This window comes from Stomoxys calcitrans, chromosome 2, assembly GCF_963082655.1.
Source record: "Stomoxys calcitrans chromosome 2, idStoCalc2.1, whole genome shotgun sequence".
Classification (NCBI taxonomy): Eukaryota; Metazoa; Arthropoda; class Insecta; order Diptera; family Muscidae; genus Stomoxys; species Stomoxys calcitrans.
Genome location: NC_081553.1, coordinates 10321342 through 10336824, shown reverse-complemented (window position 1 = coordinate 10336824; position 15483 = coordinate 10321342). Strand labels below are relative to the sequence as shown.

The window sequence follows — 15483 nt, the reverse complement described above, 5'->3', positions numbered from 1 at the left end:
ATGAAAATTTCAAATTAATGCTATGTTTTAATTAAATAGACGTATCTATCCCTTGAAGATGTCAACAAAAATTGACGAAACGTTGGGACAAATGAAATAAAAAGGAATTTTTATTTACTGAACTGTTGTCTAAAGAACTTAAGATAAAATTGGGAGGAGGGGAAGGCCACCGTAGCGCAGAGGATAGCAAGTCCACCTATGACGCTGAACACCTGGCTTCGAATCCTGGCGAGACCATCAGAAAAATGTTCAGCGGTGGTTTTCCCCTCCTAATGCTGTCAACATTTGTGAGGTACTATGCCATTTAAAACTTCTCTCCAAATAGGTGTCGCACTGCGGTACGCCGTTCGGACTCGGCTATAAAAAGGTGGCCCCTTATCATTGAGCTTAAACTTGCACTCATTGATATATGAGAAGTTTGCCCCTGTTCCTAAGTGACAGGTTCATGGGCAAAATTTTGCATTTGCAATTGGACTAAGAAAATCTGAATACATTAATGAGGATCGCCCCACCGCCATTGAGACAATACATAGAACAATCGATTCAAAGTGTAATTTAAATATGTATGTTAGTTTGAAGTACTGTCAAAAGGGCTGCCCAAGCCACTAACTAACGTGGTCATGTAGTTATTTTTCGATTTGACTAAAATTTTGTTGCAACTTTAACAACCATACAAAATTGGTTCGTAAATCAATATAGCCTCTATATAAGCCGATAAGACCTCTGAATCCCCTTCAAATTACAAATTTTCATACGATCAATCGATTAGGGAACAGCAGGGATACTGGAGCCCTACGTGACGCAAAGTTTAAAAACTAGAATTGGACAGCAATCAGTTATATGAGAAAAGTATCCCCGCTGTTCATAAATCTCAGCCCTTATTAATTCCAGCGGCCGTATTCACAAAATTTAATGCAACTTTAAAGTATATTTCTTTGACATTTCTGTTAATGCATTGAGTTTTATGGTTGACCGGTGTGAAAATATAACAACATTAATAGTAGTGGATATCCAAGGTTTGGAGCAGTAGAACTATGCGTTTGTTTAATTGCCACATGTTTTCGTTGTTAAATCTTCTACTTACTTAAATTCCGAATCATCAAAGATCTTATCATAATCCTCAGCGTTGGAGAAGAAACGTTGCTGGGTTACTTCAAAAGTTGTGGCTGATATTCGTTTGACATTGACTACTGGGAAACCCATTTGCTCGGTCCAAGTACGCATCATAAGTCTAAAATTACAGAGGCATAAAAACATGACTTATAATCTCCAAATTCTTTTTCCTTTATCTTGCCATACTTGACATCAAAACTTGTATCAGTATTTGCCACTTCAGTTAAGAAATCGTCTGTGACTGCATTTTTATATTGAAATTTGTTGAGATAATTTGTTACGGCTTCTTCGAATTTCTCTACTCCTACGACATCCTCTAACATGCGTATTACAGAGGCACCCTTTTCATAGCTAATAGTATCGAAGATTTCACTGATTTGTTCAGGTGTTTCAACAGTTTGAATGATGGGATGTGAAGCTGGGGTCGAATCAAAATTCATCACTGAGTGTAGGGCAGTTACCAAAAATTGATCCAGCTAAAAATATGGAGTTGTATGTTAGAGGCTAGGCTAATGTTCAAATTCAAAAATTTTACTTACCAAGCCCCAATCATTGTAAATGGCATGAATTCCTTTGTATTGCATAAAACGTGCAAAACCTTCATTTAGCCACAAATCATTCCACCAATTCATGGTAACTAAAATTTTAGAAACATTAAGATCGATTGTTATATTGAATGCTCTTACAAGATGGCCTTAATAAAATTTTCTTTATATGCTTGGACTTACCCAAATTTCCAAACCACATATGAGCCAATTCGTGGGCAATAACGGCGGCAATTCGTTGTTTATTCCACGTCGAACTATAGCTAGGATCGTACAGCAAAGCAGTTTCACGGTATGTAACTAACCCCCAGTTCTCCATAGCATTTGAAGAAAAATCAGGAATAGCAGCCATATCTGTAGAGAAGAAAAAGAAAAACCTTTAGGTTCAAAAAACTTCTATGAACATTTAATACATAAAACAATCATTTATCAAATATAAACACAAAGATTGATTATAGTTTTATATACCTAATTTTGGCAGAGGATATGCCACTTTGTAATTTTTGATGAAATATTCTGTGACTGCGGCCGCAGTGTCTGCTGCAAATTCTGTCTTGTCCAATTGATGAGCGGTTGCATATATCCGAATTTCAAAATCATCTCCATATTCAGCGCTAACTGCTCTAGAGGTGCTGGCGAAATCCGAAATAATAAAACAAGCCAAATATGTGCTCATTGGAACAGTTTGGTGAAAATTGACCTCTTTGTAATCGCCCAAGTCAACGGTACTCTGAAATGAAATGAAATAAAACTTAGTACAAACACAAAATATTGTTTAAACCATTTTACCTCTATATCCATATTGGATAAGGCATGGTAATTATCACCAGCAGGTGTTACCAAAGTTATATTAAATGTAGCCTTCATGTTTGGCTCATCGAAACAAGGAAAGGCCTGTCGAGCATAGGTGGGTTCGAATTGAGAGGTTGCGATATTTCTGGGGAAAAAGATTTGAAAAATATTCAGATATTCATTAGACAATGTTTTCATTTGAACTATGCATGTTTGGCAAGGATGTCAAGAGCACTTTTACAACTCACTGTTCCGAAATGGGAGCAAAAATATGGTGATTATGTAAAGAAATAGCAAATTCGCCTTTGGATTAAATAATGATAAGTGCCATGGTAAAATTTCAAAAACTTCGTTGAAGACTGAAGCTTGATTACCACAGACTTACCAACAGAGATCGTAGGTTAGATTGTTTTAGAGTTCTACGACGATCAAAAGAAACATACACCATCCTGCAATGGTGGTTATAAAAATTGAAAATCATTTGCCATGAAGGTATATATAGAAGATGTCATCTTAGTACTATCATTACAAGGCAGCAGTTATCACTTTTTTGAGACCACATACTTGTAATAAGCTTTGAGCCACACACAGAAAGAAAATTCAGCAAAAACTTTCAATTAAAAATTTAATTGAAAATAAAAATTTGTTTAATTAAAAAATTAATTGTTTCAATAATTATTCAATTGAATATGAAATTGTTTTCAATAAAAAATGTGAAATTACATCCTTTGCGAACATATGTACAAGTGAATCTAAATATTTAAATTAAAATTATTTATTTACAACAGGTAAGGGTAGCTGCAAAACCCATACAAAAATAAATGGCATTACATTTTTCATAATCAAAGATTCATTAAACACATTAAAATCAGATCAACTTAAACAAAGCACGCCCATAGGACTATGAAGAAGTCGATTAAATATACCCTGAACCCACAGTAATGGATTCAGATCGAGTATGTTTGTATTCCGAAGACGATTAAGATATAATCTGTCACGGGTTCTGCATACATTCGTTTGCGCACAGTCATCGCACATGAACCCACAGAAACGAATTAGATTGCAATCAGTAACGTCATCGAATCCGCAGTAACGAGTTCCATTTCTAACTCGCTGATGTCACAAATTGCTGGAGTCAACAGAAACGACTAGGCATCAGTACATTTATGAAATAGGAACAACGCGTATGAAGAAACATAAGGAGTGTAGCAGGATACAGCAGTACTCCTACTCAGTAAAAATTGAAACGACTGGCAACGATTAAGATTAATTGAAGATGTTGCTAAAGTGAAGTTGGAATTCCGAAGATTAGGTGCTTTCGGCATATAAGCCACAGGAACAAACCTTATGTTAGACTCGATTTTAAAGTTTTGTAGAATAGTACCAACATTTTTTTTTAAAGATTATTAAATGGATTGTTTACTTTAAATTATCATTAAATTTTTTTTAACAATATTTAACAGAATCTTTTATACCCTGCACCATGGATCGCATTTGTCGAGTTCTATGCGCGGTATCTCTTTTTAGGCAAACAAAGAATAATTAATATATCAAGTTATAGTCTGATTCGGACCATAAATGAATTGAAAGCGGAAAATTGTAGAAGTCATTGTGTAATATTTTAGTTCGTTCGGATAAGAATTGCGCCTTGTAGGGGTCAAGAAGCAACATCGGGAGATCGGTTTATTGGGAGCTGTGTCAAGCTATAGATCGATTCAGACCATATTAGAAACGTATGTTGAAGGACATGTGAGAAGCCGTTGTACAAAATTTCTATCAAATCAGATGAGAATTGCGCCCTCTAGAGGCTAAAGAAGTCAAGATCCCAGATCGGTTTATATGACAGCTATATCAGGTTATATACCAATTTGCGCCATTCTAAGCACAGTTTTTGGAAGTCATAACTGAACACCTATGCAAAATTTCAGAAAAGTCAGATGAGAATTGTGCCCTCCAGCAGCTTAAGAAGTCAAGATCCAAGACCGGTTTATATGGCAGCTATACCAGGTTATGAACCGATTTGAATCATACTTAGCACACTTGTTGATGTTGATAGTGATACCAAAACACCACGTGCAAAATTGCAGCCAAATCGGATACGAATTGGGCCCTCTAAAAGCTGAAGAAGTCAAGACCCCAGATCGGTTAATATGGCAGCTAATCAGGTTATGCACCGATTTAAACTATACCTAGCACAGTTGTTGGAAGTGATACTGAAACACCAGGTGCTAAATTTCAGTAAAATTGGACGAGAATTGCACCCTCTAGAGGCTCAAGAAGTCAAGACCCAAGATCGGTTTATATGGCAGCTATATCAAAACATGGACCGATTTACAATCCCAACCGACCTACAAAATTTTTGTGCAAAATTTGCTCCTTCGAAATCTAGCGTGCTTTCGACAGACAGACGGACGGACACGGCTAGATCGACTTAAAACGACATGTCGATCAAGAGTATATATACTTTATGGGGTCCTAGACGCATATTTCGAGGTGTTACAAACAGAATGACGAAATTAGTATACCTCCATCCTATGATGGAGGGTATAAAAAGGGCCGTGAAGGGCCATTTAAGGTAATTATGTTTACTAAGAATTGAGAGTTGATTTTCTTATTGTAAACTTTTGCATGAAAACACTACCTAGCATGATACGCTTATGTTCAAGTGGTGGCAATCTATTTGCTTTATCACCCTAGTCTTTTAAGAGCAAAAATCAGGATTTGTTTCTGAACTAATTCGATGTTGTCTATATAGCAGCGGTAACTAGAAGACCATCCAGCGGAGTCATATTTAAGTGCTGACCTGAACAGAGATGTATATAGATGTTTAGACAAGTAATGAAACCTAATGTAGACTTTGATGTACACACACAAGACTAAAAATGAGAGCGGCAGATACTATCAATTATATCCCCTAAGTCGTTTAATTGAAATATGCAGCGCTTTATTTTGAATTCAAATCGGGGATATTCTGATAAGAAGTAAAGATAGAGCCACATGCTCCAAGCATGTTCCAAAAAAACTAACATCAATAGGTCGTCTTTGTTTCACGCGGTGAACATACTTCTTCGCTAATACTTCAAGATGAGAAATGATTCATTCATTCATTAAGATCTCAAAAATCTTGAATGGAAGAATAATATTAAATGACACTATGTTTAGAAAAAATTTTTTCTGATGGTCTCACCAGGATTCGAACCTAGGCTTTCAGCGTCATAGGCGGACATGCTAACTTCTGCGCTATGGTGGCAGATGAGTAACGTAATTAACGTAAGCAGATGAAACTTGGCACAGTTATTAGTTATTATTATATAATATATATATATATATTATATGCATATTTTGCCCATGAACATTCCACTAAGGAACAGGGGCAAACTTCTCACATATCAATGAGTGCAGTCCAATTCAAGTTTAAGCTCAATGATAAGGGGCCTCCTATTTATAGCCGAGTCCGAACGGCTTGCCGCAGTGCGACACCTCTTTGGAGATAAGTTTTACATGGCATAGTACCTCACAAATGTTGCCAGCATTAGGAGGGGAAAATCACCGCTGAAAATTTTGTTGTGATGGTCTCGCCAGGATTCGAACCCTGGCGTTCAGCGTCATAGGCGGACGTGCAAACCTCTGCGCTACGGTGTATTATATAATACATAGTTTTGGAATATATCCTTTATGCACCGAACTTCGGGTCTTACTTCCCTAGACCAAAAAATGCTCATTTTCTATCCGATTTCCCTCAAATTTAAAACAAAGACTTGTTTTGTGCCACTCCGCGCCCATGCCATATATGGACAAAATCGGATAGCTTTTCAATATAGCTGCCATATAGAAGGATCTCCCGATTAATGGCCTATAAAAGATCTATTTTTTATGATAAATTTTGGATCAGTGAGTTATATTTAACCTCTCAAAGCCTGTAGCGAATATGATCTATATCGGACCATATTTGGACGTAGAATGTTTTTTTGGATTCGTGATTTAATATTGTAGGCCAATACAGGGCAATGATCTGTATTTGAAAACTAAAGAAGGAAAAACGCTTTTCACACTCTTTTCTATAAATGGAACTTAACCCTCATTGACTTGCTGTTGTTGTTTTTTAATTCCCAACATTTAGTTTCACCTTATTCGAACTCACCTCTTTTCCCCATTGGGATTGGTATATGAGCTCCCATACAAGCCAACAATCTTACCCAGCATGTCGCCTTCGAAAATAAAGCCCATACGAAAACGAGCGCCGGGCGCCAACTTTTCAGTCATGTTGATAACAAGAAAATCCAGCGCCAAATCATAATAATAATGAGACACTTTTGCCTGCGTTCCTCCAGCCACAAAGACACTGCTGACCGACAATCGATTTGAATGCAACACAATTTGATCAGTTTCTTCTAAAATGTCGATTGTGATTACTTCTTGGCCAGAGAATTTTCCGGCATTGATATCGGGATGCAAATACAGCTCATAGTGGCTGGGTTTTGCAGTACCGGGCAAGCGATAGTTTATCTAAAATAAAAAAAAAGAGCAATGTCATTTATTGTGAAACCATGTTATTAGAAATTTTTATATTTGCCATGAACTATGAGGACTCATAAATGTTCCATAAAGTACGAAAATACGAAATCATATATCGTTGATCTCATATAAAAATGCCAAGTTTATGGAAGTTGGATATTGTTTGTGATAAGTGTTAGGTTGAATTGGCCTATATCTTATCAGCAACTATAACACAAATGTGATTATTTATGGTAGCTCAATGGCAGGTTTTTAATGATATTTACACATTTCGATATTAATTGCTGGCTTATAAAAGTGTAAAAATTGTCTATGGCCCCGTTTGGCTATTAAATTTGTAAAAGCTTTTTTTTTTGGCATATAAAATGTACCTTTGACCTCAAATCTTTTGATTACACAGGAGGCAAACGACGAATGCAACAAATGAAGTTGACTAAGTAGAGTTTCAATAAAAAGTCGAAAAAGACCACTATGTCTTGATTTGAGTGTCTTAATCGTTAATTTCCCCATCACCTATATGTCAAACAAAAATGAGCAGTAAAAATTAGGAGATCGATTTGTATTACTGCTTCTATACTTCGTTGAAATCATTGTACACAAGTTTAGCCAACTCGGATGAAACAGCGCCCTCTATAGGCGCAATGTATCTTACAGGATATATTCAGTGTCGGATCTTTTATTTTGGTTCAATATTGCAAAACATTGAACTTTACCGGTAGTATCGATGGGTTTTCCTATCAATCGATATTCAGACAAAAAAAAAATATTGATAGTATTGCTATTGACATACTATCTGCGATATCTCTAACAATAGATCTATGTCGAATACCTCGCGAATGTGAAAACCTTATTCGTCAATGAAAATAAGAACAAGTAAAAGCGTGCTATGTTCGGCCGGGCCGAATCTTATATACCTTTCACCATGGTTCGCATTTATCGAGTTCTTTTTCCGGCATCTCTGCTTAGGCAAAAAAAGGATAAAATAAATGATTTGCTCTGCTATTAGAGTGATATCAAGTTATGGTCCCATTCGGACAATAATAAAATTATATTGGGTTGCCCAAAAAGTAATTGCGGATTTTTCATTAGTCGGCGTTGACAAATTTTTTCACAGCTTGTAACTCTGTAATTGCATTTTTTCTTCTGTCAGTTATCAGCTGCTACTTTTAGCTTCCTTTAGAAAAAAGTGCAAAAAAAGTATATTTGATTAAAGTTCATTCTAAGTTTTATTAAAAATGCATTTACTTTCTTTTAAAAAATCCGCAATTACTTTTTGGGCAACCCAATATATTGGAGACCTGTGTGAAATTCCAGCCGATTCGAATAAGAATTGCGCCCTTTGGGGTCTCAAGAAGTAAAATAGAGAGATCGATTTATATTGGAGCTGTATCAGGCTATAGGCCGATTCCGACCATAATAAACACGTATGTTGATGGTCATGTAAGGATCCGTCGTACAAACTGTTAGACAAATCGGATTACAATTGCGACCTCTAGAGGCGCAAACCAATCTGGGATCGGTTTATATGGCAGCTATATCAAGTTATAGACTAATTTGAAACATAAAGGGTGATTTTTTTGAGGTTAGGATTTTCATGCATTAGTATTTGACAGATCACGTGGGATTTCAGACATGGTGTCAAAGAGAAAGATGCTCAGTATGCTTTGAAATTTCATCATGAATAGACTTACTAACGAGCAACGCTTGCAAATCATTGAATTTTATTACCAAAATCAGTGTTCGGTTCGAAATGTGTTCAAATTTTGACAAATTTTGTTCAGCGATGAGGCTCATTTCTGGTTGAATGGCTACGTAAATAAGCAAAATTGCCGCATTTGGAGTGAAGAGCAACCAGAAGCCGTTCAAGAACTGCCCATGCATCCCGAAAAATGCACTGTTTGGTGTGGTTTGTACGCTGGTGGAATCATTGGACCGTATTTTTTCAAAGATGCTGTTGGACGCAACGTTACGGTGAATGAACACATTTCGAACCGAACACTGATTTTGGTAATAAAATTCAATGATTTGCAAGCGTTGCTCGTTAGTAAGTCTATTCATGATGAAATCTCAAAGCATACTGAGCATCTTTCTCTTTGACACCATGTCTGAAATCCCACGTGATCTGTCAAATACTAATGCATGAAAATCCTAACCTCAAAAAAATCACCCTTTATTTGACACACTTGTTGAAAGTCATGACAAAACACGTCATGCTAAATTTCAGCCAAATCGGTTAAGAATTTCGCGCTCTAGTGGCTCAAGTTGTCAGGATTCAAGATTGGTTTATATGACAGCTATACCAGGTTATGAACCGATTTGAACCATACTTCGCACAGTTGTGGGAAATCATAACAAAACACGTTATGCTAAATTTCTGGCAAATCGGATGGGAATTGCGCCCTCTAGAAGCTGAAGAAGTCAATAACCCTGATCGGTTTATATGACAGCTATGTCAGATTATTTACCGATTTAACCCATACTTAGCACAGCTGTTGGAAATCATAAAATCAGATAAGAATTGCGCCCTCTAGTGGCTCAAGAAGTCAAGATCCAAGATAGATTATCAAAACATGGACCGATATGGCCCATTTACAATCCCAACCGAACTACACAAATAATAAGTATTTGTACAAAATATTAAGCGGCTAGCTAAATTGCAAATTTTGCCCATGAACATTCCACTAAGGAACAGGGGCAAACTTCTCACATATCAATGAGTGCAGTCCGATTCAAGTTTAAGCTCAATGATAAGGGACCTCCTTTTTATAGCCGAGTCCGAACGGCGTGCCGCAGTGCGACACCTCTTCGGAGAGAAGTTCTACATAGCATATTACCTCACAAATGTTGCCAGCATTAGGAGGGGAAAGCCACCGCTAAAAATGTTTTCTGATGGTCTCGCCAGGATTCGAACGCAGGCGTTCAGCGTCATAGACGGACATGCTAACCTCTGCGCTACGGTGGCCTCCAAGCGGCTAGCTCTATTCGAAAGTCGAAAGTGCTTTCGACAGACAGACGGACGGACATGGCTAGATCGACGTGAAATGTCATAACGATCAAGAATATATATACTTTATGGGGTCCAGGACGAATATTTCGAGTAGTTACAAACAGAATGACGAAATTAGTATACCCTATCCTAAAGTGGAGGGTATAAAAAAGAACTGATTACCGAATTAAGGGTCCAAATGGAATTTGTCTTGATTAAGGAATCAACAAAAAGAGTGAGTTTTGGTGTATTCAGAGACTTTTAGTAGAATTTTATAGGGGATTTTTTTAAATATAATTTGACTAGCCACAAACACATTTTAAACAAATTTTTAAACCTTTCTTAAAAAAAGGGATTTATAAGACCTCTTTTGTGAGTCGCTTGAGGGTTAAAATGTTTCACAAAAATATTGCTCGTCTTGTCAGTATTATTGCCAATACACTGAGTAATCGTAAGCCGAAATATTGGAAAACTGTCCAGAAGCGGGAACTTCCCCTCTCGTTTGGTTATTTTTCCATGTAATCTTTCAAGACGACATACATTGGGGCCAAAACCAAAAGTGTTAGGATTAATTAGAAAAATTGATGATGCCGAACATAGTAGTAGTTTGAAGAAACGAATCTTGATAAAACTGTTTTAAAGATTGCGCGGCTCACTAGTTGATTTTTTAACATACCAAAATGTATTCGTCTTCTAGAGGTAACAATCGAAATGTACATATAATGTTTTTTGCATTCGTTTCAAGAATTTTATGCTAAAATTAGTTTAATAATGGCTTAAAATAACATTACACTAAGGAACCGGGGCAAATTGTTTAATTAATTTTGCAATTTTGTTTGAAGGCTCCATAACAAATTGAGATTTTATTTGTAATTTCCTTCTTAATTAAGAATTTTTTAACTCAGCATCCACGAAAAAAAAACAAAATTTTCTGTCTGTTATGCTTTCTAGTACACAATCTATAATAAGGTATAGTAGGTTTATCAATCAAAGCTTCCCCCGAATTGAACCTGAGTTTTCCTAGTTTTGCCACAATGTGCACCGATACACCTGCCTTCCCGTTTTGCCTCTTCTTTCATACTCGCAATACATGCTGTTGTAACTGTTATTTTTTATTCTGTTCCACAGTGTTATTTTTAAAACTTTTCCTCCTACGAAACCTCCCCAAATCTTTAACTTAATTTGGTTTTTTTGTACTTTTAATGTCGTACCAAACTCATAATGACTCACCTCATTATCATCTGACACTGATTTCGATTTCACATTTAAACCGTCCTGTGAAATGGCCTCCGCGTTCGAAAGTGCAAATGCCAAAATTGCAAAACACAAAATAAATTTCACAATTTTCAAATCTCCAACCATCTTCCAAATCCTTTTCTATCTATAATGGAAGTTTTTAATATATATCGGGTCTGATCAACAGACCAAAACCTACTGATTCGATTGCTGAAATTTGTTCAACATTTCTCATCATCATCAAATCGCAAGCATTCGAAAAAAATTATGAGCGTATTTTATGATTTCTATTGTGATATGATATCGAACGATTTTATTGATAATTTCGGTTCCCATGTTCAAGTGTTTAAAATAAATCGCCAAAAATGGTGACACCTGAGATTAGTTTATTGAAGGTACTTGTGGTGCAATTAAATCGTTTTATGAACAGTTTTTGATTCCTGAAGAGAACAGTGGTGTTGGTACTCACTAGGATGGTTTTAAAAAAACGATGCCGATCATTTTTTTTTGGGACTAGGGGGTGTTTCATTTCGCTAGATTTTAAGATTGTCAAAGTTTGAGCTCAACTTTAAAATGTTAACCAGTGACACTGGGGCCTCAAAGTTTTTAAAAGTTCGATTTTTGGAAGTTTGGTGACTTGGGCGATCCATATCTCTGGAAGGGCTAAAGCTATTAACCTGTTTCATAAATGAAATTAAAGGCGAAACTGTTTTAATAGTTTACTTGTCACAAAAATACGTAGGTAGTAATAAATTCAATATGATGAAACCAATGGCCCTAAAAATATGACTAGATACCCCTGATGTGAAAAAACCCATTTGTATACCCTCCACCATAGGATTGTGGTATTGAAATCTCATCATTCAGTTTGTAACACATCGAAATATTGATCTAGTACCCAACAAAGTATATATTCTTGATTGTTGATCGTCGATTAGCCATGTCCGTTCGTCTCTCTGTCTATCGAAAACATGCCAACTTTCGAAGGAATAAAGCTGGGCACTTGAAATTTTGCCAAAAGCTTCCTATTATTGTAAGTCGGTTGAAATTGTTAATGGGCCATATCGGTCTATGTTTTGATACAGCTGCCATATTAAATAATCTCGCATCATGACTTCTTGAGCCTCAACTATGGTCTCCAACATCCAAAACATGAATGGTCTGAATCAGTCCATAATTTGTAGAGTAATGGGTAAATACCCAAAAGATATTTACCCAATTATACCCAAAAGCTAATATTGCAGATATCTTGGCTATAAAACATTTTCCAAAAAATGTTTGATGATTTTGTATTCTTGGTATATAAACCTGACCTTCTGGTCTCATAAAATCGTATATATATATATATATATAGCCGCTATATAGACCGATTTCCAGACTTAAAGTCTTGAGGCAATAAATTGGTAATTTTTCATCCGATTTCGATGAAATTTGGCAAAGTGAGTTCTGGTAGACTCCTACCCATTTCTGTGAAGTGTGGTTTAGATCAGACTATATTTTGATATAGTTGCCCTATAGACCGACCGCCCGATCTCCCGATATAGGGTATTGAGGCCATAAAATATCCATTTATGATGAAATTTGGCACAATGTGTTCTGGTAGACCCCTACCCAATCCTGTCAAATGTGGTCCAGATCGGACAAAGTGAGTTCTGGTAGACTCCTTCCCATTTCTGTGAAGTGTGGTTTAGTTCGGACTATATTTGGATATAGTTGCCCTATAGACCGACCGCCCGATCTCCCGATATAGGGTATTGAGGCCATAAAATATCCATTTATTACCCGAATTCGATGAAATTTGGCACAGTGTGTTCTGGTAGACCCCTACCCAATCCTGACAAATGTGGTCCAAATCGGATCATATTTGGATATAGCTGCCATATAGACCGATCTCCCGATATAGTGTAATGAGCCTATAATTGGAGCATTTTTCACCATATTTCGATGAAATTCGGCACAGCGAGTTCTGGTTAGTTAAAGCTGCCATATAGACCGATTTCCAGATATGAAGTATTAAGTTCATAAAAGGAGCATTTTTCATCCGATTTTGATGAAATTGGAAACAATGAGCTTTGGTACCCCTCTAAACCTTTTTGTTGAACATCATCCAGATCGGACCATATTTGGATATAGCTGTCATATAGACCGATCTCCCGATTATCATCGATTTTTCACCAGATTTGGACGAAACATAATTCAGAATTACCATGTCGATTTTACAATTGCAATTCTTGAGCTTATAAAATATTTCCTGTGTGGATATGGTTGATTAATTTATAAAATATGCCATTAGTTTCTTTGTTATTTAACTTTAACGGCAGATCCTGGGGTGTGGATATACTAGCCCAACCGGGCCCGCTCCGCTGCGCCTTCTATAACTCTCTAATATATTTTTAGGATGGGAACACTTTGCCCTGAATGCGGATATCGAATTCGAGCCTATGACGCTGAACGCGTTCGAATCCTGGCGAGAACATCGGACAAAGCGGTGTTTATCCCCTCTTAATGTTGACGATATTTTCAAGGTACAACGCAGTGCGCCACCCGAAAGATTCGGATTCGGTTATAAAAAAGGTCCCTTATCATTGAGTTTAGACTTGAATCAGAAAGCACTCATTGATGTGTAACAATTTGCCACTTCTCGGAGCCTGGTGGTAATGTTCTTCCTTAGGGTAATGTTCTCATTTGGGGAGGGATGGCACCTCAGACAATTCGTGCTACACTTCCAAATCCCTTTAATTTGAGCCCCATATTGCTGGGTACTTGGACCCAAATTTTAATACCACATTCGTTTTCTGGTCTCCATCACTCTTCATTTGATACCCTTATTGGTATCGGTCCACTTTAGGATATGGGTGGCGTTTTTGGTGTAAGGGGGAGGGTTCGCCTCCACCCGGTATCTAAAAATTATACAACCTATGTTTCCTTCCAGACAAACGTGCACAATCTATGGACATTTTTAAGAAAATTAGTGCAGCCAAGTATCATATAGTTATAATGGGTCTATTGGCTTTTTTGAGGGGCGCGTCTGTTTGGGGGAGTTTCGGGATTGGCGTGGCCCGATGGGTACTTAGACTTAATTTTTATACCATATTCGTATTCTACTCTCCAATACCTTTTATTTGATACCTATGTTGTCCCGATAGGTCCACTTTTGCTTTTGGATTGTGTTTTTGGCATAAGGGTCCCTCGCCCGAAAAATTATACAGCCTATATTTCCTTCCAGACCAACCTGCACAATATGCGAAAATTTTGAGAAAATCGGTTCTGCCGTTTTTCAGTCTATACGGAACAAACAAACCGAGTTCCATATATCCGTGATTGGCTAATGTGCCGCGCTATACATGAATTTGTATGCCAGATTCGTAATCTACTCCCGCATACTTTTCATTTAATACCCATATTGTCCTTATCGGTCCACTTTAGATTTTGGGTGGTGTTTATGGGGTATCGGTGGAGGGTCCGCCCTCTTCCGTTATCAATAAATTATAAAGCCTATTCATACTTCCTGACCATATTCGTATTCTACTCCCGAATACCTTTAATTTGTCATGGTCCTCAAATAAACATATATTAAGGGGTTTTGGGGCTGGGGCGCACCCCCAGGTACTTGGACCCAACTTTTATTATGAAATGCATACTCTACTCTTAAATACCTTTCATTTATATCCCATATTGTCCCGATAGGTCCACTTTTATTTTCTGGTAGTACTTTAAGGGTAAGGGGGAGGGTCCGCCCTCCTCCCGATATCAAATAATTATATAGCCTATGTTTCGTTCCAGACCAACCTACACAATCTGTGAAAATTTGAAGGTAATCGGTCCAGCCGTTTTTGAGTCTATACGGAACAAACAAACAAACCGACAAACAAACAAGTAAAGCGTGCTAAGTTCGGCCGGGCCGATTCTTATATACCCTCTACCATTGATCGCATTTGTCGAGTTCTATGCGCGGTATCTCTTTTAAGGCAAACAAAGAATATTGAATAAGAACTGTTATGCTATTGGAGCTACATCAAGTAATAGTCCGATTCGGGCCAAAAATGAATGCTAAACATTGTAGAAGTCAATGTGTTATATTTCAGTTCATTCGCATAAGAATTGCGCCATGTAGGGCCTCAAGAAGCACAATCGGGAGATAGGTTTATATGGGAGCTGTATAAAGCTATTGTTCGATTATAGACTATATTAGACACGTATGTTGAAGGTCATGAGAGAAGCCGTTGTACAAAATTTCAGCCAAATCGGATGAGAATAGCGCCCTCTAGAGGTTCAAGAAGTCAAGATCCCAAGATC

General features: G+C 37.1%; 2 protein-coding genes across 3 annotated transcripts in view; one reads left to right on the top strand and one right to left on the bottom strand.

Annotated features, from left to right (window-relative positions):
• Positions 1–11328, bottom strand: part of LOC106084222 (uncharacterized) — a 71293-nt gene extending 59965 nt beyond the window's left edge. The window contains exons 1-8 of the mRNA XM_059363790.1: positions 11182–11328; positions 6592–6956; positions 2448–2595; positions 2127–2388; positions 1842–2012; positions 1653–1750; positions 1300–1589; positions 1085–1231 (exon numbers count right to left, since the gene is read on the bottom strand). Of these exons, the coding sequence (XP_059219773.1) occupies positions 1085–1231; positions 1300–1589; positions 1653–1750; positions 1842–2012; positions 2127–2388; positions 2448–2595; positions 6592–6956; positions 11182–11313 (1613 nt within the window). The 5' untranslated portion in view covers positions 11314–11328. The remainder of the gene's footprint in view (positions 1–1084; positions 1232–1299; positions 1590–1652; positions 1751–1841; positions 2013–2126; positions 2389–2447; positions 2596–6591; positions 6957–11181) is intronic.
• Positions 1–15483, top strand: part of LOC106084195 (protein apnoia) — a 123650-nt gene that overhangs the window by 26640 nt on the left and 81527 nt on the right. The window lies entirely within an intron of this gene.